This window comes from Mauremys reevesii, linkage group 10, assembly GCF_016161935.1.
Source record: "Mauremys reevesii isolate NIE-2019 linkage group 10, ASM1616193v1, whole genome shotgun sequence".
Lineage (NCBI taxonomy): Eukaryota > Metazoa > Chordata > Testudines > Geoemydidae > Mauremys > Mauremys reevesii.
Window position 1 is genome coordinate 21,600,832 of NC_052632.1, and position 22,826 is coordinate 21,623,657.

A 22,826-nucleotide genomic window follows, 5' to 3' on the forward strand; every position below is an offset into this window, starting at 1 on the left:
AGCATTGGTCACTGTCAAAGAGAAAAGATGGCACTAGACCTGATGAATCTATAGTCTGGTCTGACAAGTACTATGCTCTTCTGCTAAATATTTTGAAAAAAGTAAAAGGCAAAGCATTACGACACTCAGTGTTAGATAAAAATAAAGCACAATATAATTTTTACCCAGATGCCTGGGACAAGCTACATTTGTGTACTAGGAAATATACTTGGTTGTTTTGGAAATCCAAGGACATTCACAAATGCTAGTGACATGGAGGGAAAAAAAGGTAGGTATCTTAGATAAAAGACTATAAGTGAGTTCATTCAACCCTTCCACATGTGTTGAGAGTTTAATTTCTTTTATTATGGTTAGAAATTTGGCACTCTGTCTGGAGTTAACGTCATTGTTGGCCAGCCAAGGGCAATATCAAAGATAAAAGGTCTATTGGCCAAAGCATCCAAAGGAACCTGAGCTTCAATACCAAGGTCAGAAATGCTTTGTTATTTCTGGGCAAAAAGTAAATCTGCTGTACGTCTGTTTTGACTTGTGGTTGAGCTTGTCTTGTCTAAGCAGCCAGTCTCATTATAAAACAAAGCTACTACTGGTATGAATTTGCTCAGTTACAGGACCTGCAAAGGGGTTGCAAGGTACCGATTAAAGGTGTCTTAGCATTTTGAAACTTTCTGCCTCTTTCCATATTTCCCCCCCCTAAAGGCAAAGTAGACTCTCTTAGAAAAGATGCTACTGGAAACCCTGAATCTGATGCATTACAATATCACCAGTGTGGTGCCAGAAGTGATGCCAACTGCCACCGTGCCCATACTCCTCCTCGTGTGCTTTCTTTTCCTAATCTGGAATTATGAAGAAACATCATCAATACCAGGTAAATTGATTTTAGACACGGTATCCCCCAAAATGCTACAAAGGGGTTCTTTTGTTGTTCACACTATGGTAAAAAGGGGAATGATGGGTAATAAGTGCATATCTAGGAAACACAGAAGGAATATGCTGTATAACATATAGTAGGGATATAATGATAGGAAAAACAAAAATCTGAAGTGCCCTATTTGCCCCCAAACTTTGTGCATTAAAGTTTGTTTGGTCAGCTAAAAGTATCACATTATTTACTTTCTTCAGATCTCTTCTTGTGTTCGTATGATAGTATGTAATTTTAAGCATGGTATCTAGATATTTATAGTCTGGATTATTTTCATGGATGTTTTAGAGCTTCTCATTTTGTTACTGTTGCAAATGTTAGAGCTTTGGAAGATGATTTCTGCTCAAAACAAGCCTAATTTAGAAGAGAGGGTCATTTTGGAGCTCTTTGGTTACCCACCTTTTCCCATGTATCTGACACTAAAGAACCACCCTTTATGGACCAACATCAAAAGGTCTCCTATTCAGATGACCTTTGTTGCTAGGTTTTCAGGAACATATGTAGATGTCACTTGTTCAGTTTATTCTCCATTAGGTACAGGATAATAAATTTCCATAAACTGGAACATAGTGCACTGGTGTAAATAAGGAATAGCTATTAAAATTAATGGGATTACACCTGAGTAAAGCTAATTGAGAGGAGACCCAGGCAAACTATCTTTGAATAACCCTTATTCATGGAGAGTTCAGAGAATACTGGAAAAGCATTTGCAGAAGGTTATGTAGTCCAGCCTGAATGCTTTATGGGATTAACCGGGAGAGATAACAGCATTCATTTTCCTTAAATTTACAGTTAAATAATCCTGGCTTCTGATTCCTGTTTTTAAAGGTTGGTGTCTTGAGGTATTTGTACATATTGTGAACATAATGTGTGAAACTTTTCTCTAAGTACTTTACTTGCTTTCTTTCGTGTCTCTGAACAAATCCCAAGACATTACAGCAGGCAAGCCAGACTGACCACGTAGAACAGAGGGGGCTCCCTTTAGAACAGGTTCCTTTAGCCATTCTAAGACACTTTCCCCACTCTTTCCCCCAAGGGGACAAATTTTGCTTTAAATTACACTAGTGCATCTCTGGAATCACTCTACTGAAGTCAATAGAGTTATTCTAGATTTACACCGGTGGAACTCAGTTCAGAATCTTAACCATTGACTAAATTTAGATGATTCCGTTCTGAGCTCTTACATTAGAATGTTGCTTTCCGTAAACTCATTGAGTAGAACGCTCTTATACAGACCCATCCTCTAAAACTGTATTTTCCTCATTTACTATTCTTTATATTAAAAGAAAGCTAGGAAGCTGACTTTTGTAGGTGATATTACAGTCTAACAAAGGCCCTTGTCACTAAAACTATTTGTTAAATTTGCAAGTGGATAAACAATAGTATGTCATTGTTCTTTGAACTATTTCTTATTCCTTTGCCTTGATACCCACCCACTACACCTCTAAATGAAAACCACCCCCATAGTCATCTGCTTGAAGTATCAGAAAAAGGTTCAGAGTCTAGTTTATTACATGCACATAGAATGTACATCAGACTCAGGATCAAGCTGCTGTGGATATAAAACTGTCAACTCTGCAGATACAGATGTTCCTATGTCAGGTTTGCATGAGTCAATTTTATGTGAAATCAAGTGTCCAATAGGCTCTGTGACTTGGTGTTAAAGATCCTTCGCATACTGATATATTTTCTAACCCGTTGTTAAAATTCATATTTTTTAACCTTTTCCTTAGGGCCTGGTTTCTGTATGGGAATTGGTCCCCTCATTTCACATGGGAGATTCCTTTGGATGGGAGTGGGCAATGCCTGCAACTATTACAATAAGATGTATGGAGAATTTATGAGAGTCTGGATCAGTGGAGAGGAAACACTCATTATTAGCAAGTAATTCTCTCTCTCTCTCTCTCTCTCTAATAATATAAAGAGTATTTTGCAACTTTTTGCCAGGCACTTTGTTATATTAGAATTATTTCATGATTTTCAAAATTGTTTCTCACTAACAGGAATTGTACGTCTTGTGCTGCTTGCTGACCTCTCTTTTTTTGGGTGCAGCTTCTAAAGGTCAATACTTATATACTACAGGCTTGACCCTGTGCCACTGAAGTACCTGGGAGTTTTGCCATGTATTTCAATGGAACAGGGATCAGGCCCTAGTCCCAATCCTGTAAGCACTTACTCTCACTCGTCCTGCCATTTATTGTAATAGGACTACTGAGTTTAAGACACTATATAAGAACATTGATAGCTTGCAGGATCCAACCAAAAATTAATTTCATAAAGCCTCATGGAGATCTTTCTCAAAATGGGAGTAAAAACTGAAGATTATGGCCCCAATTCAGGAAGAGACTTAAACATATTCCTGAAGTTTTGCATAATCTCATTGGAATCAATGAGACTACTCATGTGCTTAAATTAAACATTCTTAAACACATTGCTGAATTGGAGCATGTAGTTTTACTAGCTGCAATAGAGGTGGGGGGTTTGTTCTTTGGGGGGGTGATTTTTTTTTATTGGACATTCTGTGCACTCCTAATAAGGATGAGGATTTTTCCATATTTGAAAACTCTAACAAAGTCTTCCACACATAAATAACAACAAAAACCACTGTTGGATTAGCCGTTCTAACTACTCTGGATCCAGATATGTCAATCATGTAAAAGTCAGAGCCAGCTTGTTGCAAGACATTGTAGTCCAGGGAAATGAGCTCTAATCCTGGTGCTATCACTGACTTTGTACAGATCTGGGCAAGTCATTTCACTTTTCCATCTCTGTCATTACCAGTAGGTAGAAATTATGAGAATGCTACCCACCCTCCTGACCAGATATAGGGGTAGTGAGGATTAATTACTTTATGTCCATACAATACTTAAAACATGTCAGACTGTGTAAATGCAAAGTGTTCTTATTGTTCTCTTTCACTATTTGATTCAAGTCTATAAGAAATAATCAGATACAAAATCAATGCAGTAGATGAATCAGACTCCATAGTCATTACCTCAGCTTTGGTCAGGATTGCCTCTCACTTAAAAATCTTGATAGGACACGGAAAACTAATATTTAAAATTCTTTACAATGTCAATAGAGCATTTGCAGTGGTTCTTATGGCCTGTCACACTTAAACAGCAAGATCTGAGCTCTGTAAAAATACCGGTACAGTCCTGCTCCCTTTAAGGCAATTGAACTTTTGCCATCAACTTCCCTTAGATTAAGAGCAGATGCACAGAAGGATTTGCAGAGTCTGCAATACAATTTACATTGTCTCCTCCAGGCCTTGACTGCATAATTTTGTAATGAAATATGATTTTATAGCTTCCATCAGCAAAATCCAGCCCAATGTTAATAGCTACCTTTCACTCTATCTCTCTGCTCAGACAGGAGCAAATCCTGAAATCCTCACTTAGGGCCACTCTGTGATTGGCCCTTAGGTGAGTGTAAAGGTTGGAAAAGAGCATAGGGAGCCTCTCCCCATGATTGCACATCTGTGATGGGCCTGTCATCATTCCACTCCCTGAGCGCATGGAAGTACAGGGACTCTTCCTTCCCTGCACAATCCACCACAATGGACGCCCAGGAGCTGTGGGGAGGAAGGGAAAGAGAGCTGGGCAGAAGGGACAAGGGAAATATGCTGCACTCTCTGAAAGGCTGTAGCTCTGAGCACAATCCCCTGGCAGAATTCCTCTCTGATTATGTTCCTCTGCTCTACCCCGTACTTTACTCCTTACTCAATCTTTACTCAGGCAAAACTCCCAGAGTGAAATCCTGGCCCCATTAAAGGCAATAGCAATACTCCATTGTCTTCACTCAGGCCATGATTTGCAGTGAGAGTTTTGTCTTAGTTAACACTGCATAAAGATTTCAGGATTTGGTCTCTGAAGCGTGCGTGGCATGAAAAGTGGCTGGCTGTTTCATCTCTGCCAGTCTCACTCTTCCTTCCTTTGGCGTCTTTGATCTGATCATTTTGTGCCACTGGATCAGCATTTCTAAGCAGCTAGCTCCCTCTACAGGAATTCAGGTTCTAAACTAGTAATGCTGATCGAGCCCAGTTTGCCAGAGTGTGATAATTGAATAAGCATGGTTAACAGAAAAAAGAGGAGGGTATGTTCCAGTGGTGGTAGGTTTTTTTATTATTTAGGGTTGGTTTGACACATACTTTGTTTTTGTAATATTTCTTCTTTGGTTTTATATATATGAGTAATTATAATCTCAGCTAATTAATTAGTAATTTTATAGGCATTATATTAAACATATGAAAGTAAAGAATTGTAATGTAGCTAACTACCATATACTGGTAAAGCAAGGTCCTTGTTATATTGTGCATTCACTGTGGCTACATAGTTAGATCAGGCACTGAATCAAGTGATGCATGTTGTACACTATGGGCTGCATCTTGCAAGGCAATGAGCGCTCTGGCTCTGATCCAGGAAAGCAGCTAACGGTCCACAGGGCTCAGAACCTTGCTGAATTGAGCCCTATGAAACTGGAAGACTGAGGTCACGTTTATTGGTCTCTAAGGAGCATCCTTGTGAGAGACTGTCCTTATTCTCCGATGGGTAGTGTTTATGCTCAGGTAGCAGAATTTTATTACACACGAATATTTGTGTTTTCTTCATGTGTTTGCCAATGATCAAAGATCTATAAAATGTGTAAGTGGCAGTATATGCCTGCCATGATTGATGGGATCTAACATCTGCGCATTTTAATCCATCAAAGACAGGCTATGCAGTGTTGCAGTCCCATAGCTTATAGGCTGAGCCTGTCAAAATGATCAGAACATGACTGTGGTCCTAAGGAGAGTTGGGTGAAAAGTAGAGAGAAAATTCAGAACCATTATGCTGAATTCCAAATCACATTAAATATGGCCACATTCATATCCTGCATAAAAGGAAACTTCAGTTTGGACAATTATCTGTGGCAAGTCATAGCTCCAACATGGTCAATAGTTCAAAATCGTTACATTCATCACAACATTTGTGTTTTCACAAGAGTACGGTACATTAATTTTGGATGGAAGCAGCAGTAGTTTATAAAGGCTGGATCATCTACTCAGAAAACAAATAAATACCATGTGATTTAGGTGACCAAACAGAGATTCCTTAGCAATACTCACTACTTTGGTTTATGCTCTAAAGCATGAGAATTTATACCCCTTCCAAAACTTTGGGGTATGTTTGTTTTGGTTGTCTTTAATCTTTCCTAGTGCCAATTAGTGCTAATGGTGCTGGTAGTTTTTAAGATGTGAAAGCCTGTCCACTAGGGAACACCAGCTCATTTAATTTAGGTCACCGAGAAGCTGTTAGATGATAACGATTTCCAGTTATTTGGACTGGATTTCAACTGGTGACCTAGAAAATCTCACTCTATTAATGTGTCTGGGGCTAGTGAACAGATGCAGGGGGTTGTATTTTCAGTACCAGACACAACCTTCTCAAACACAATACTCCGCACGAATAAACACACCACCACATTCCAAGGGTAATTAGTGTGTGTGTATATAAGATTTCCAATTCTGTACTCCCATGCAATCCCTTGTGGAACTCACTGCCGTAAGAGATTATTGAGGAACAGATCTTAACAGAAATCATTAAAGGATGAGACACATAGGAATAATAAGAACATCATTCTCAATTACATTGACCAGTAACAAAATTAAAAATGTACAAAGGGTTATCAGTCCTCTTGATTCAATATGAAAGGCAACCAAAAACTGTCTAGGGTGAAGAAACAATTTCTTCTATATACATGTTATTGCATAACTGCCATCAAATGTTTTACATCTGCTTTTGAAGAATCTGATACTGGCCATTGTCAGAGACAGTGTGGCAATGTCTATGTTCCTATAGATTTCTATGCATCTTCACACTTTACTCCGGTTGAATTTCCAAGGCAGTCAATTGCCATTTTACTGAGAAAATAGTGCATGCCTAGCCATATGCATAAAAAAAATGTACTTATAAAAATGCCATGCATCATGCGATCAATCAGATCATGGCTTTTAAAGAATCGCATATATAAGAAGTAACATCAATGTTGCATGCACAGTATGTTTGAGCTGAAAGTGCTTTGTCTCTCTCAAGTGATCAACACCTCAGAAGATTGGGCTTGAAGTAGAGTAAGTCAAATTAAAGAGATATATTGACAAAATGATCTTTTTTTTCCTTTCCCAGATCCTCCAGTATCTTCCATGTAATGAAACATGGGCAATATAGCTGTAGATTTGGAAGCAAACTTGGGTTACAATGCATTGGCATGCATGAAAATGGTATTATATTTAATAATAACCCAGCACTCTGGAAAGAAATTCGACCTTTTTTCACCAAAGGTAAATTATTATGTATTTCTATATTTACCACATCTACTGTGCCATATATTTTGTGCTTATGAAATTCTGGGATTGGCATTTTGTGTAAGTATAAGGAGCCATTTTTCCTTCTCTGACCCTCCCCCCAAAATATTTCAGTCTTCTTTCCTCACTCATCTTGATTCTCATGACTCTAGAGAAGGACTTGCAATAACTTTGCAAATTCCTAATTTCCTCTAAGCAAATCCTAATTATGTCCCACAAGCCAGATTTGAATATTTTTACATTTGTGGCCCATCTCAATTCAAGTGGCAATTTTGTAAGAATATTTATTTAACTAAAAGATTCTGTATCCCAACTTCAATTGATTTCAAAGAAACTTCACTCTTACCATAATTTAAAATGTGTTTATCATTTCAAAATGAATTTAAGAGCGCCGTGCAGCAGGAATCATTAATTGTTTTAGAACATTGAAAATCAGGGCAGTAACAGGGTCAACTCAGAATATCAACTTACTTGCTCTGTACCACGGCCCAAACTCAAAAAGGAAATCTGAGGTGTTATGACAATACTAAACGATGGGGCCCAGATCTGCAGCAGTACTTAGATGCTTAACTCCCATTGAAATTAATGCATGTTAAGTGCCTAAATTCCTTTGAGAATCTGGGCCTGAAGCTTTGTTTTAAGGCTGTACAACCTTTGTCACTTTGGGCTCATGTGGTGTCAACAATCCTAAACTGTCAGTTTTCAATTGTAGACCTTTTATAACTTTGGGGGTCAATTGAACCTAACAACTTTAATGATTCCAACAAAACTTGCAGATTTTTTAACAAAACCACTGAGTTTCAATAGTTCCCTCATTACTTTATCCTTCTGCAATCCCCCATAATTCAAGAAAGGCTGTGGGCTCACAGCTACTGCACAGCTCCCTGTGGTGATTTTGGGGCCTGATTTAAGAAGCTGAAAAGACGTGAAGTATTAAAGTATTAATGTGCCATCATTCTAAGTTTTCTATACTATTATTTTTCTTCCACCCTCTATTTTGTGTTGTTGTTCCACATCTGCACCCTAGTGGACACTGTTGGTGAAAAATATCAGCTGGTTCCAATTGGCATAAGATTTTGGTTCAGTTGGTCTACTCAGTCCTGGATAGTATACATCTAATTACACAAATGTTCACCAACTGAGTTACAGTGGGGACCTCCTCCCCTCCCATTCACCACCATATTGATCACCTGTCCCAATATATGATAACTTAACATCCTTGAGGCAGCTACAGACATTGTGTACATCGAAGAGTAGCGTAAGCATTTAGTGCATGATTTTCAAACACACTCAGAATTGGCTTAAGTCTACTCCCATTAAATGAACTGTAAAATTCTCATTGACTTCTTGGGAGCAGAGTTGACTAATTTGACAATTTTAAAAATCCCACCCATAACATTTTTAGGTTGGAATAAATGGTCATTTTTCACAGTGGAGAGATAAATAGTGGGGTTCCCCCAAGGATCTGTACTGGGACCAGTGCTTTTCAACACATTCATTAATGATTAGGGCCCTACCAAATTCATAGTCCATTTTGGTCAATTTCTTGGTCATAGGATTTTAAAAATGATAAATTTCATGATTTCAGCTATTTAAATCTGAAATGTCATGGTGTTGTAACTGTAGAGGTCCTGACCCAAAAAGGAGTTGGGCCAGGGGGGTGTTTCCGCAAGGTTATTGTAAGGAGGGTTGTGGTAGTGCTACCCATACTTCTGCACTGCTGCTGGTGGCGCTGCCTTCAGAGCTGGGCAGCTGGAGAGTGGCGGCTGCTGGCCGGGAGCCCGGCTCTGAAGGCAGAGCTACCACCAGCAGCAGCGCAGAAGTAAGGATGGCATGGGATGGTATTGCCACCCTTACTTCTGTGCTGCTGCCTGCAGAGCTTGGCGCTCAGTCAGCAGCCACCACTCTCCAACCATCCAGGTCTGATGGCAGCAGCACAGAAGTAAGGGTGGCAATACCAGGCCCCCCCTAAAATTAACTTGCGACCTCCCTGCAATGCCCTTTTGGGTCAGAACCCCCAATTGGAGAAACCTGGTCTCTCCAATGAAATCTGTATAGTATAGGGTAAAAGCACACACAAGATCACATTTCACAGGGGAAGACCAGATTTCACAGTCCATGATGTGTTTTTCATGGCCATGAATTTAGTAGGGCCCTATTAATCTAGAAAAGGAGGTAAAAAGTGAGGTGGCAAAGTTTGCAGCTGATACAAAATTACTCAAGATAGTAAAGTCCAAAGCTGACAGTGAAGAGTTACAAAGGAATCTCACAAAATTTGGTGACTGGGCAACAAAATGGCACATGATATTCAGTGTTGATAAGTGTAAAGTAATGCACTTTGGAAAACATAATTCCAACTAAACATACAAAATGATGGGGTCTAAATTAGCTGCTACCACTCAATAAAAAGATCTTGGAACTAGTATAGATAGTTCTCTGAAAACATTTGCTCAATGGGCAGTGGCAGTCAAAATGTTAGGAACCATTAGGAAAAGATTAGATAAGACAGAAAATATCGATGCTACTATATAAATCCATGGTATACTCCTATCTAGAGCACAGAATGCAGTTCTGGTCACCCTGTATCAAAGATATGTTAGAACTGGAAAAAGTACAGAGAATGGCAACAAAAATTATTAGGGGAATGGAACAACTTCCATATAAGAGAGATTGAAAAGACTAGGACTGTCAGCTTAGGAAAAAAGAGACAACTAAGGAGGGATATGATAGATGTCTATAAAATCATGAATGGTGTGGAGAGAGTGTTATCTACCCCTTCACATAACACAGGAGCCAGGGGTCACCCAATGAAATTAATAGGCAGCAGGTTTAAAACAAACATAAGAAAGCACTTCACATAACAGTCAACTCGTAGAACTCATTGTCAGTGGATGTTGTGAAGGCCAAAAGAATAACTGGGTTCAAAAGAGAATTAGATAAGTTCATGAAGGATAGGTCAGGGATGCAACCCCACACTTTGGGTGTCCCTAAGCCTCTGACTGCCAGAAACTGCAACTAGATCGATCACTCAATAATTGCCATGTTAATACCCTCTGAAGCATCTGGTACTTGGCCACTGTCAGAAGACAGGGTACTGGGTTAGACAGACCATTGGTCTGAGCCAGAATGGCCATTCTTATGTTCTTTTAATGCAATATAGCATCTAGTAGTAAGATAAATAAGCCACCATGTGGCTGGCTAGCTTTCTACAGACCACCAGCAAGTGCTCTGTAGACAAGCTATAGTCCATGTGAAAACAACCGCCCTGGCAAAAATCAGAAGATACCTTTAGAAACCAATATAGACTAGATGAAAGTCTACTGGAATTTTATAGAAGGTGGGCAGATGACGAGGTAAACGTTATTACTAGAGCTTTGTTAAAATTAGAAAATGGAGAAGAATTGAATATAATTTGGTTTATGTAGCATCTTTCATACTCAGGATATTCCAAGTTGTTTTACTAAATCATGACAGGTGCTGACCACCACAGCTACTGAAGTCAATGTGAGTTGTTGCCCAGCTCCTTTCTAAATCTCGTCATTTACTCAGGTGCATAAATATGGATCCAAGTACCTAACAAAGGCACCAAGGATTGAAAATTCCAGCTTAATTAAGCCTCACCACTGTGTTAACTATTATAATAGTAATGGCCGGGGAATGGAAACATATATTTGCTTTGATTTTACATTTTGCTTTTTAATCAATATGTCCAAAGTGGGATTTTTTTAAAATCAGAGGACAGGTTACAAAGCTAAAAATTATAAAAATATTGTATTCCAATTATTTTGGTTACATCATCTGTTACAACTTTATTGCCACTGGGTGAATAATACAGATAACATGAAAGTTAAACATCTTCTGACTATTTTGTATGTACATTTCAGCTTTGTCCGGTCCTGGTCTCGTGCGTATGATAGCAATTTGTGTTGAATCAACGAAAGACCATCTGGACAGATTGGAGAATGTGACTGCTGGACTGGGAAACATCAATGTGCTGAATTTTATGAGACAGATCACACTGGACACTTCTAACACACTCTTTCTAGGGATCCCTTTGGATGGTACAGATAAAATTCTTATCTCATAATGGGTCCACTTTTAAGGTGCATATTCACGCAAAATTTCCCATTGCCATGAATGGGGAGTTTTGCCTGAGTAAGTACATCAGGCTCTAATATTCAGTTTTTAATAACACTGTCAGATTTGATTGCAATTAATTCTAATCATGAGCAACAGCTTAAAATGGTGTTTAAACACCTGTATTCAGTTTTTAAGCCTGACAAGACCCCTGTATCGAGAAGTAGCATCTGCATCTTGACAGTTCGGCTAGTTTTCCAGTATTCCTAGCAAGCACAATAGAGTCAACAAAGTAATCCGCTCTTTATGTCTGCAGCATGCCCACAATAGAGGAAGTACCAAATTGCCAGCTGCAGAATGTTTGTTGGCAGACAAAAGTTTATGAAATCTGCAAAACAAGATTTGATGTATCTAGTAGGCACCTATCCCAAGATTATATGCACTTAAGAGTCAGAATAAACTTTCCACTGAGCTAAACTTTCACCTGCAAGTTTTCCACTCATTTGTAATCTTCCACGCACCATCACTCCACTTGTGTGGGAAATGACCTGGCATTGGTTATCACATTGCAGCCTCCTTTCAGCTGAAGAGCCTTGTTTTTTACAAAGAACTACACAATCTGCACAGGATTCTAAAAATATTTCATGCTGCTATTTATCACATATTAAAACAAAGTATTTGAATGTCAGTAATGACAATGCCATGGCAGTAAAAGAGAAATATGATATTGAAACCCTACTTTTAAAGCCTAATCAGGCTCCCATTGACTTCAGCAGGAGCAGGCCTTTATTGTGAAGTTTCGGGTGACATTTATGTGAACTAGCTGTTACATTACTGTTACATTGCTGTTTGTTTATTTTTAATTTTCAGAAAATGCCATTGTGCTTAAAATTCAGAACTACTTTGATGCTTGGCAAGCACTTTTGCTGAAACCTGACATCTTCTTTAAAATTTCTTGGCTGTACAAGAAATATGAAAAATCAGTGTAAGTATCAACAGTTTTACAAATCACCTGAATAACATAGATCCTTCCTTCCTAGGGTCACTCTTACTTGTCAGTTTTCTCTGTTTTTAAAAATGAATGAGAGGGACCATTCAGTTTAATTCAATGTAGTCTTGGTTTCTCTGCTGAGACGTACATTGGTGCTAACTCAGGTGTAAAACTCAAAATCACCAGTTCACTTCACACAGGCAATGACATGCCATCTTATGGTATCCACTTTCACTTACTACCTAAGCAACCAGGGCTCCAATAGTAACCTGGAAGGCTGGCAATTCCTTGAGTCAGCAAGTCCTTTTTATAGTCATGGCAATATAGTGAATGTTAAGTTAGTGAGTCAGTATAATCCTGCTTGTTGGTGCTTATATCTTTGCCAAAATTCTTCATTTCAGATTTAAACTTAGCATTTATCACGCTGGTTGTCATCGCAGATGGATCTTTTCCCTCAAATAAGAACACATTAGTTTTGCCATCTTTCTTTTTAAAGTCAACAAACACAAAAAACAACCAAAACCTTTTCCACTGAGTTTTCATGGTCTCCTTTGTTTTCCTCTACCAAAAGATGACTGATTATAAAACAAACTTGCAGCAGTTCATCCTTACTTGGACTGATGTCCTTGACCAGTCTGATAAAATACTCACTATAAAGCATGTGTAATAAGTACTTTTCATACTATTGTGTCACAAGGACTTAGGGGATTTTAAGTAAGGAAGGCTATCTACCCTGGTGGAAATCCTGTCCCCAGAGAAGTCAATGGCAAAATTCACATAGAAATTGAAATCCTGTCTCCAGTCAATTTCTAAAATACCAACATTAGTCACTACACAATGGTATGTATGATATCAAAGCTTTACTGAATATGTCTTATGGAGATAACTGTGCTGGCTCAGATACTGCTAGATGGCAACTATAGGCAATTGATAAATTTTTAGTGGCCACTACTTCCTACTATGAATGTGACAGGCTCCTGAACCTAAAGTGAACTGAATTAGAGAAGCATAGCATACCATGGGTTTTCCATAGGTTTCTGATTCAACTGGAAGGGAAGACCAGGCATTATCAGAACTTCCCGCATACAATATTTCCACACACATTGTATCGACTACAGAAATTTTAATCCCTCTACAATGGTTGTTGTTAAAATGGCTCTATCACGATACATAAAATAAGTGTGCCTTTTTGGGGATTCCCCTGGTCACAAAGAGGGCAGTCAAATCTCACACTGGAAAACCTCAAATATAGTGCCCATAAAACACACCCACCCACAATAGAAAGTCATGATTTTTCATCATCATTTTTACTGGGCATATCCTAAATATTTCAAATTTTTTCAAAAATCTAAGAATTCCAACCAATTATACAGCCAGTTAAAATCCCCAAAATAAATTCCATGAAAACATTGCCATCTTTCTTTTAGATTTTTACTGGAATAAATCCACAAAATTTTGAAAAGCTATTGTTTAAAATTTAAATTTGGTAAATTTTGACCAACTCTACCAAATATGGGCCATTTCCTGTAATTGTCTAACCCTAACCAGCATCAGTCCTTATATATTCCAAATGTGTTATCATGGCCTAATGATGAAAACAATATGGTTCAGCCTTAGAAGAAATCCACCTTTGGGAAATGTCAGTAGTAACTTCCTAAATAACAAAAAGAACAGGAGTACTTGTGGCACTTTAGAGACTAACAAATTTATTTGAGCATAAGCTTAAGGCTAGGTCTACACTTGCAGAGTTTTTGCGCTGTTAGTTTCAATTATGATAGTGAACCAGTGAAAGAAAAGCACTGGTTTGTGTACTCATTTAACACTCTCTCTGACACCTGTGGAAGTTACATTTGCAGCACTTCAATCTCCAATGAGAGCAGCACACTGAGGGCAACTATCTCACCGTGCAGCTCTCTCCATTTTGACGATAGGTCTTGTAGGAAGGGGGGTGGGTGATCCTGGGGCATCCTGAATCCCTGAACAGCCTCCTGTCCCCAAACACTGATCAGCTTCAGTAGCTCAGCATTGCTCCAAGCAGGGGATCCTTTGCTCCGTGGAGCAGGCACTCACCTGGCCAGATAAGTGAGCATTTCCCAAGAAAACAGGAAGGGGAGTTTCAAAGTTCCTGGGACTTTACAGGGGGACAGGTGGATGTCTGTTTACCTGGTAGCAGAGCTCCTGACCAGAGTAGTCACCTAGGCACTGTACAGAATTATCTGAATGTTTTTGGTTGTCTGCTTTATTGTTACATTTCTTGTCCAATATAGTCTTACATTTCCCATCCTGCATTACTAAGCACTAAAACATCACAGATGTTTATAAATATACTGGGTTCTATCTGTTTTCAGCAAGGATTTGAAAGAAGCAATTGAAATCTTAATAGAGCAGAAACGACAGAGACTTTCCACTGTTGAAAAATTGGAAGAGCACATGGACTTTGCATCACAACTGATTTTTGCGCAGGTATTGAGAATATGAACAAAATATGAATTTGTCCAAAATGCTCCTGTTACCGAGAACAAAATGGGATTTGTAACAGAGTTTAACTTAACTTAATCTATAGCAGAAAGTAATGTCATTTAAAACTAATACAAATTAATTAGTGTTTGGAACACCTCAACAAGGTTCCAGGCTTTGAATAATTGCATCCAAATGTTTGGTTGCTTGTCTGAACCTTTTCAGGTTATATCCACATGCACAAAGCTCTCAAGCTCATGCCTACATCTCCTCCAGCCTCTCCTTGGCCCATATATTTTCCATTTATATAAACACCTTTTACTCCAAAGAATCCCAAGTGCTTCAGAAATCATAACCATGCAGAATGTCTGCCAATCAAGTACACCCTGATGGAGCATAGCAAGTGAATGGTGCACAGTATGCTGCAGCACAGTGAGTGGAGGAGGAATTTGGGTTAAGCACAAACCCTTACTTTTCTTTAAAGTGTTATAGGATCATATACGCCAGGCAGGGCACTGGTTTTCAGTGCTTCATCTGAGACACACATGAAGTGGATATTACTTCTCTCTCCCAGTAGCATAAGGACTGAGTAAACTTTGCTAGGACTTGAACCAGTTGTTTCAAGTGAGTCTACATATTCTACATTCTCCCCTTCCTGTTGACATAAGAATCTTTGCTGGAGCTCAAGTTCAGCCTTCAACATTTGCCCCCTTGAATTTTGTAGAGCCGTGGAGATCTGACCGGTGAGAATGTGAACCAGTGTGTGTTGGAGATGATGATAGCTGCACCTGACACGCTCTCTGTGACTCTCTTCTTCATGCTAGTACTGATTGCAGAGCATCCTAAAGTGGAAGAAGATATGATGAAGGAAATCCAAGCTGTTATAGGTAAGGGCTGTCTATAAAGACAATGATGTTGGAAAATAATTATGCTTGAGTAGTGATCTAATCATTTTCAGGGAGAAAAATCTAAAGTTTATTTACTGTAAAGTGGGTGCAATAATTATCTTGCTGCATAATATTGTAAAAAAGGTCTTCTGAAGTAGCATTCAAAACTGAGTGGAAAAAATGATAAAAGATAAACTACTAAGGAAATAATAAATTAGGACCAGAGGCAATCTGCTAGAATGATAGGGCCAAATTCAGCCCTCAGTTACACCACTATAAACCTGCAGTCACTTCACTGACCTCAGTGGAATTATTCTGGATTTACACTGGTGTAACTGAGAGCAAAGCTGGTTCATGGTGCTTTTTAGCCACCGGTACTGAACTATGAAATTAGGTATGAGCTCTCCAGCTAAGCTGAGCTACAACTATTCACATCATATCATCCCTGTATACATAGCCTGCACAGGTAAAAAGCTGTTTAAAAATACTACATTCTCTCTGTAAAATTTGAAATTAAGAAATCTATCATGTGAATATTTTCTGCATAGTAGTTAAACCTTTCAAGTAATCAAAAAAGCATTTGGAAAAACGAAAGTCAGAATTTGCAAGTTGATCTATTAGTGGTAAACTTAATCTTATTTTATTTTGGATATGCAATGTAATTCAAATATATTATATGGACACTCTAAAGGAAATATATTATATGGACACTGCCTTGTGAAAGTACCTCTCTAAGATATCGGTGAAGCCACATTTCTAATACTGAAATGAGGCCCCCATTCTGGGAAGCATCCCTCATCAGAGACCACTTTAGCAAGCGTTTAACTTCAGGCCTATACTTAAATCCCAAAGAAGTTAATAGGATTTAAGCATGTGCCTAAATACTTCCTGAATACATATGGATTAAACATGTGCTTAAGTGCTTGCCTGACTTTGAGCACCTCACTAGCAGAAAGTTGTAGATCAACTGGAGTAAGTTGAAACAAAAGCAACAAAAATGGTTAAATGGCTGACGAGAATGACCTGAGGATTTTTAAAACTCCGGTCCATTTTCTGGTCTCCTCTGTGGGTGCTAATGAATGGCAGACCCACAAAGTATGTTAATATTTTAGTCTTCCCTTTCTTTAATTTCTCTTCCCAGCCTGAACAACAATGTAGATATTCATTGCATTCACTCTCCTCCACCATTATCTCTAGGCACTCTGCTCCTTTATTCTGGTTCATTACATTGCTTTTAAATCAAGTTTCATATCTGAAATAAGTAACACTTGTGCAAAACTATTTTAAGACTATTTTCAATGTTGTCCCAGAGCTTTAGCTAAACGTCACCTATCATCTTTCTCTCCTCCAGCTAGCAAGCTGCATCTCTCTTCTCTTTCTTTATGTGGATGTGTCTGTCTTTCTAATTGGCCACGAGCCTTGTAACCCAGGTGAATCCAGCAAACTCTGCACTTGTATGTTAAGTCAGCACATTGATATCTAAGTGTTGAATCCCATGGGCCATACAAGAGTAACAACAGTTCTCATTAATATGTAGCTGAAAGGCCTCTTTTCACAACTATACTTGGCTTCCTAGAAGCAGTCAGCTATAATTTAATGCCAAAAGGCAGCTTCATATCTATCAACTACAAAATGCCTCAGCAAAACCTACATGTGCCACAATGTATCAGACTGCTGAGTTTTCTAAAGTAAATTGTCTCCTATAATCTCATGCACATCAGTGATTTCCCCAGTCAGTGTTGTGTACCTTGGCATGATGGTAAATTTAATTAATTCTTCTTCTTTTACTAATGTAGAGTTTTCCTCTCAAATTAAGATCTAACCCCTGTTGCCCTAGGGTTCCATTTTTCAAAAAGACCTGTAATTTTGAAGGCACTCTCATTTGGGAGACCAGAAGATAGAGTTAAGACAGCAGGGAAGCTTTCAGAAGTATTTGTTTCTCTTGAACAAGTGACTGAAAGTTTACTTCTCCAAATGCTTAGCTTTCAAACAGTTGCAGTAATTGCCAGGATTTCAAAAAATCCCATGACTGTTTTCAAACCATTCCATTAAAGTTCACTGAAGAGGATAGAGAACTATCGTGGAACAGTGATGACAAATAGGTTCAACGGTTAGCTAACTTTTTAAAAAATAAATGTTTTAGTATAGGACAGTTGTACAATTTGGGCCGAGATTCACTGTCCCCTGCACTGAGGGAGTACACGTACAGCTGGGCGGAGAAGGATACTTCCTTTTTGCGGAGGTTGAGATTTCCAAGTCTGATTTTATTACAATTCAGAGTGAAACCCAAAAATTTCAAAATTTTCCATGAAACATTTTCTGTTCATCTGTACAGGGAGCCCCCACTCTGAGACAGTCTGCCAGGTGGCCTGCTCCAGTGCAGAGCACCCGGGGACTTTGGGCTGTCAAGGAGTTGAAATACTGGGAACCAAGGATTCCAGGCTCCCAGCTCCCCGTAGGGAGCTGGGAGCCTATAAGCCCAGATTCTCAAAGAGCCAGAAAGGTGAGCTGGCAGGAAACCAGGAAGTTTTCAGATGGAAACTTGCCTGGCAGGCACGTTTTGAAACCCCTGGTACGTAGGCTTCCCTCAGAATCCTGCCTGGTTTCCAGTGGAATTTCGTTTTAATCAACCCATCACCATGAAAGGTTTCAATTTTGTTTTAATCACAATTTGCCAATTCATCATAGTTTTGGGAATTTTTTTCTGACCAGCCATAGCAGGGACCCTGCAGGTGTCTGGAAGGATCTCATACACTACACTTATTTGGTCCTCATCACTGTAAGGTAGATAGAGAGATCAGTAGACCAATCTAAGAGTGGATGGCCCAGAAGTGGGTATTGTACCACCTACGGAACTCCTGGTTCCTGGCAGGAATTAAAGTCCTGATCCAATTTCTATTTAAATGAATGAATGCCTTTCCATTGATTCCAACAGGAGTTGAACCAGGGCTCACCTACATGGTGCAGCAATGTTTCATAGTTTGAAAATCTTGAACTAGTACTACATTAAAATCCACTAGGGAACTTCTAGAATGACCTAGCAGGGTCTACACGGACCAATTAGTGCTCAACATGTTAGTGCGCTTTCGAAATCACACCTCTATAGTGCTCGTTGTCATATTGTGTAGAGAAACCTTCAGGTCTTAGCCCTATTTTTCTGCCCTCTCCCACTAGTGCAACCCCTAAGAAAGAAAGGCAGTGGAAATTGCCTTCCATGTGTACGTATCCCCATCTTTCAGGAAAGGGCCTTACTGGAGCACTGGAGGTGTAATTTACACACACAGCCTGTGCCACGTCAGTGAATCTAGGCCTTCAGCTTAAGAATCTATGGCATGTTAAATCAGTTTCGTACGAGGCCCTGATCCTGCTCCACTGAACTGAAACAGTTTTTTGCTATTATCGTCAATGGCAGCAGGATTAGAGCCAGACCGTGTGGGAGAGAGGAGATTTGGATTTGGGGCAGATCATTTGATTAGTCACTTAGTGTCCATGTGGGTAAACAGTATGGCTGACTTCTGTGGTATGAGGCTGCACAAAGCCACAAGAGCCCATAGACTCCTTGTCACCATGAATCCTGAAAGGAGACAGCATTTTTACTGAATGGTGGGATTTCCAAAACCATTCTGGCATCAACGGCAACATTTCAAATAGCAATCAGGTAAAATTAGAATAGCAAAATCAACTTCTTTTGTCTGCTTTATTCCTCAAGGTGACAGAGACGTACAGAGCAATGACATGTCGAACTTAAAGGTTGTGGAGAATTTTATTAATGAGAGTATGAGATACCAGCCAGTTGTGGATTTGGTCATGCGCAAGGCTTTACAGGATGATGTAATTGATGGCTATCCTGTGAAAAGGGGGACAAACATCATTCTGAACATTGGACGTATGCATAAGCTTGAATTCTTCCCAAAGCCTAATGAGTTTTCTCTCGAAAATTTTGAGAAGAATGTAAGTTTCCTGTCTTCTTTCTGATAGGGGATAGAGTATTATTTCTAATTAAAATGCAAAATGGGTCTTCCTCTTATTTGGATCAAGTCCTTTTCACAGGTCAATTTCTCGTTGTCCATGTAAGCACCTGGATGTACATCAGTTTTCATAGCATATTATAATGATTATGAGGGGCTCAGTCATGCATGATGCTGAGCAACACAGCACCACTCCAGCAAGTGCCTCAGTACAGGTTTAAGTTTAAGCACACAAGTAGTACCATCAGGACTAGACTCCTCAGCACCTTGCAGGATTGGGCCCAATGTCAACTGCAACGTATGAACAGCAAAATTTATTTGCAATCACCTTTTACTATTAAGGGGTCTTCCTTGGGCTTTTCTTTTTCTCCTATTCAGAATTTTGGTTTGTCATTAGTTAAATGGCTGCTTTCCATAGCTAGAAATTAGATTATCCAATAAGAGCTGTTTCAAGTGGTAAAAATATCTCAAAATAGAGGTGGGGGTTGTATTACTTATAACACAAATTATTTGGTTCCTCGGTTTTTGATCAAATTAATTGGAAGTAAGCGGAAGACACTGCAATGCATTCAGTGGTAAAGGACATGGACTATGAAATTTTAAGATCAATTTAGCACTTCTCAGAAGGCACTTAGCATTCTCAGGCTTTAATGGTTTGATGCAAGTCTTGAGTTCCTTAACTTCAAGAGGTAGCAGGCCCAAAAGCCATGCAACCTTGGAGGGCCTGATACGCTCTTCTCCTACAACAGGTACATCCCCATCTTGATCATATAGAGCAAACCTCTTTGCGCTGGTTTTGTGGGTTTTCCCACTATGCAAACATTAATATTAGTATTATGTTTCCCACAGTTTTAGTAGCACCTGTTATATACTCAACTCTGTGTGCGTGTGTGTGTGTACTGTTTTGTTACCTATTCAAACCTTTTATTAGCTCTTGGCAAATACCTCCAAAAACATCCACACATAATAGTCAAATAAAAAAGTGAACAGAAGAATTCATTTTGAAACCCATTTTGTACTAATTTTTAGTGAATGTTTTAGGAAACATGTTTACTGGTGGGGATCTTTGCAAAAACAATTAAGAAAATATAAGAGGATATTTGCCATAAATTAATGTTGAACTCACAAACATTAAGATTGAACCAGAAAAGAGATCCTATGATTTATATTCATCCAGTCAGAGAATAAATAGTATCATGTACTCTATCCAAGCAATCAAAACTAACCAACAAGGCGAATATTTTCATGTTGATAGTCAACTACCAACAATGAACTTTGCACACAATCTTCAGTCCAAGAATTAATCATTGTGGAAAATTCACAAAGAGAAAAAGTGGCTAAATTTATCAAGTTAATTATTCGCTCTAGATTATTTAATCAATTTTACCCATTAATTCCATTCTAGCCATTTCTCTCGGTGGATTTCTTGATTGCTTTCTAAGCTCATTTTGCTGCTAAAAATATTCCCCTTTAACCAAGTATTTAAAGCAGACATTTTCTTGGGATTCATAACTAATGTAATGTGAGCAATACAATCTGACGATGCATTCTGTTTGCCACATAACACACATTGTTCTAATCTAAATGAACAGCAACCCACACCAATCAATAAGTTAATTGAGATATCATCATTGGAATCCAGACACACATTTCCAGATTCCTAGACCAGCTCCTGCCCTCATTCACACCCTGTGCAAGACCACTGTAGTCAATGGGATCTACTGGCCCTCATTTATGGGCAGAATTTGGCTGCCTCACTTTTGCAGTTCCTGAGGTCACAGAATGAGATTGCAATTTTAAATGTTATTTCCACAAGTTTTTTTAATTCGATAATTTTTTTAAAGAAAAGGATAAAAACAAACAATGATATTAAGGCCAGGAAGTCTGCATGTGAAAAAAATATTTAATCCAAAAAGAGTCTGTCTAAAGGTTCCCCATAAAATGCTTAGAGATTTCAATGATATTCTTAATAATTTAATGATGGAAATTGTTCTACGTGCCCTCAATGGACCTTTCTCATTGTTTCACACAGGTTCCTTCTCGCTACTTTCAGCCATTTGGATTTGGCCCTCGTGGCTGTGTTGGAAAGTTTATTGCCATGGTAATGATGAAGGCAATCCTGGTGACTCTTCTGAGACGGTATAGAGTACAGACACTGAAAGGAAGAGGCCTTAAGAACATCCAGAAAAGCAATGATTTATCCATGCACCCGAATGAAAGACAGCCCTTATTGGAGATGTTTTTCATGCCAAGAAGAAACATAGACAAGTGTCAGGATGACTAACAACAGATCAGTAGTGGTCTCAGAGATCTAAGGTTTCTGCTGTTCTAGTCACATTCTGAGAAATGTCCACCCCTCCTAGGTGCTGTCACACATACTCTGAACTACACATTTTGTTGCTCTTAATGCATTGCTGCTCTAAGTGATCACTTATTCTGCTGCAAAGCAAGACCAGGTTCTGGTCATGATTCAAAACTGATAAATAAGTTTCAAGTATATAGACAAGTGCTGTCTTCAGTTGATGAGATGTTGCATGCAGAAACTGTCATTACTTTTTTTAAAGCATCCAATTCAAACAGAATTCTGTTCTGCTTCTCACACTGTGCAAGTCCTGAGTGCTCCATGCCTGCAGGATTGCGTGATATGGTTGGGGTTGGGATTGTTTTGTTTTGGCAGAGCTGGGCCCTGCAAGAAGAATCATCAGCTGTTATAACAGCTCTAATTTATCTGTCATCCAAAAACATGTAGTGAACACTACTAATGTTCATGTAAAATATGAGAAACACTGGGAAATGTATCAACTGTATCTATCTATACACATCTATAGCAATTACTAAATTCTTCTAAAGGTAATGTGGATATAGCCACTTTATCAATATACTGTCTATAGAATGAGAAGTTTGAAACAATTTTTTCCCCCTACAATGTTTTTCTTTCTGGTATATTAAACAGATAAGATCAAAGAATGATTAGGTTAGATAACATTTTATTGATTATATTAAATTCTAAAGGTATCAAGAAATAGATAGCATTTGAGACAACTGCAGTAGGTTTCCAAGGTCCTCTATTCCCAGAGTCATAGCCACAGCAGCTCCATAAGTTCTTCACCTCACACCATTAATGCCCAATCATGACTGAAAAGGATGGAGCCTGACACACAGGAGCTAAGGGAAGAGGGAACAG

General features: G+C 38.8%; 1 protein-coding gene across 1 annotated transcript; it reads left to right on the plus strand.

Moving 5' to 3' along the window:
- Window positions 1-551: 551 nt before the first annotated feature.
- LOC120373635 (aromatase) lies at window positions 552-22,609 on the plus strand. Its single transcript, XM_039492328.1, has 9 exons — window positions 552-865; window positions 2,653-2,803; window positions 7,084-7,238; window positions 11,147-11,323; window positions 12,210-12,324; window positions 14,679-14,793; window positions 15,512-15,674; window positions 19,384-19,625; window positions 21,675-22,609. Exons 1-9 carry the CDS (start codon window positions 721-723, stop codon window positions 21,924-21,926), a joined length of 1,515 nt encoding a protein of 504 aa, XP_039348262.1. The 5' UTR covers window positions 552-720; the 3' UTR covers window positions 21,927-22,609.
- The last annotated feature ends 217 nt before the right edge of the window (window positions 22,610-22,826 follow it).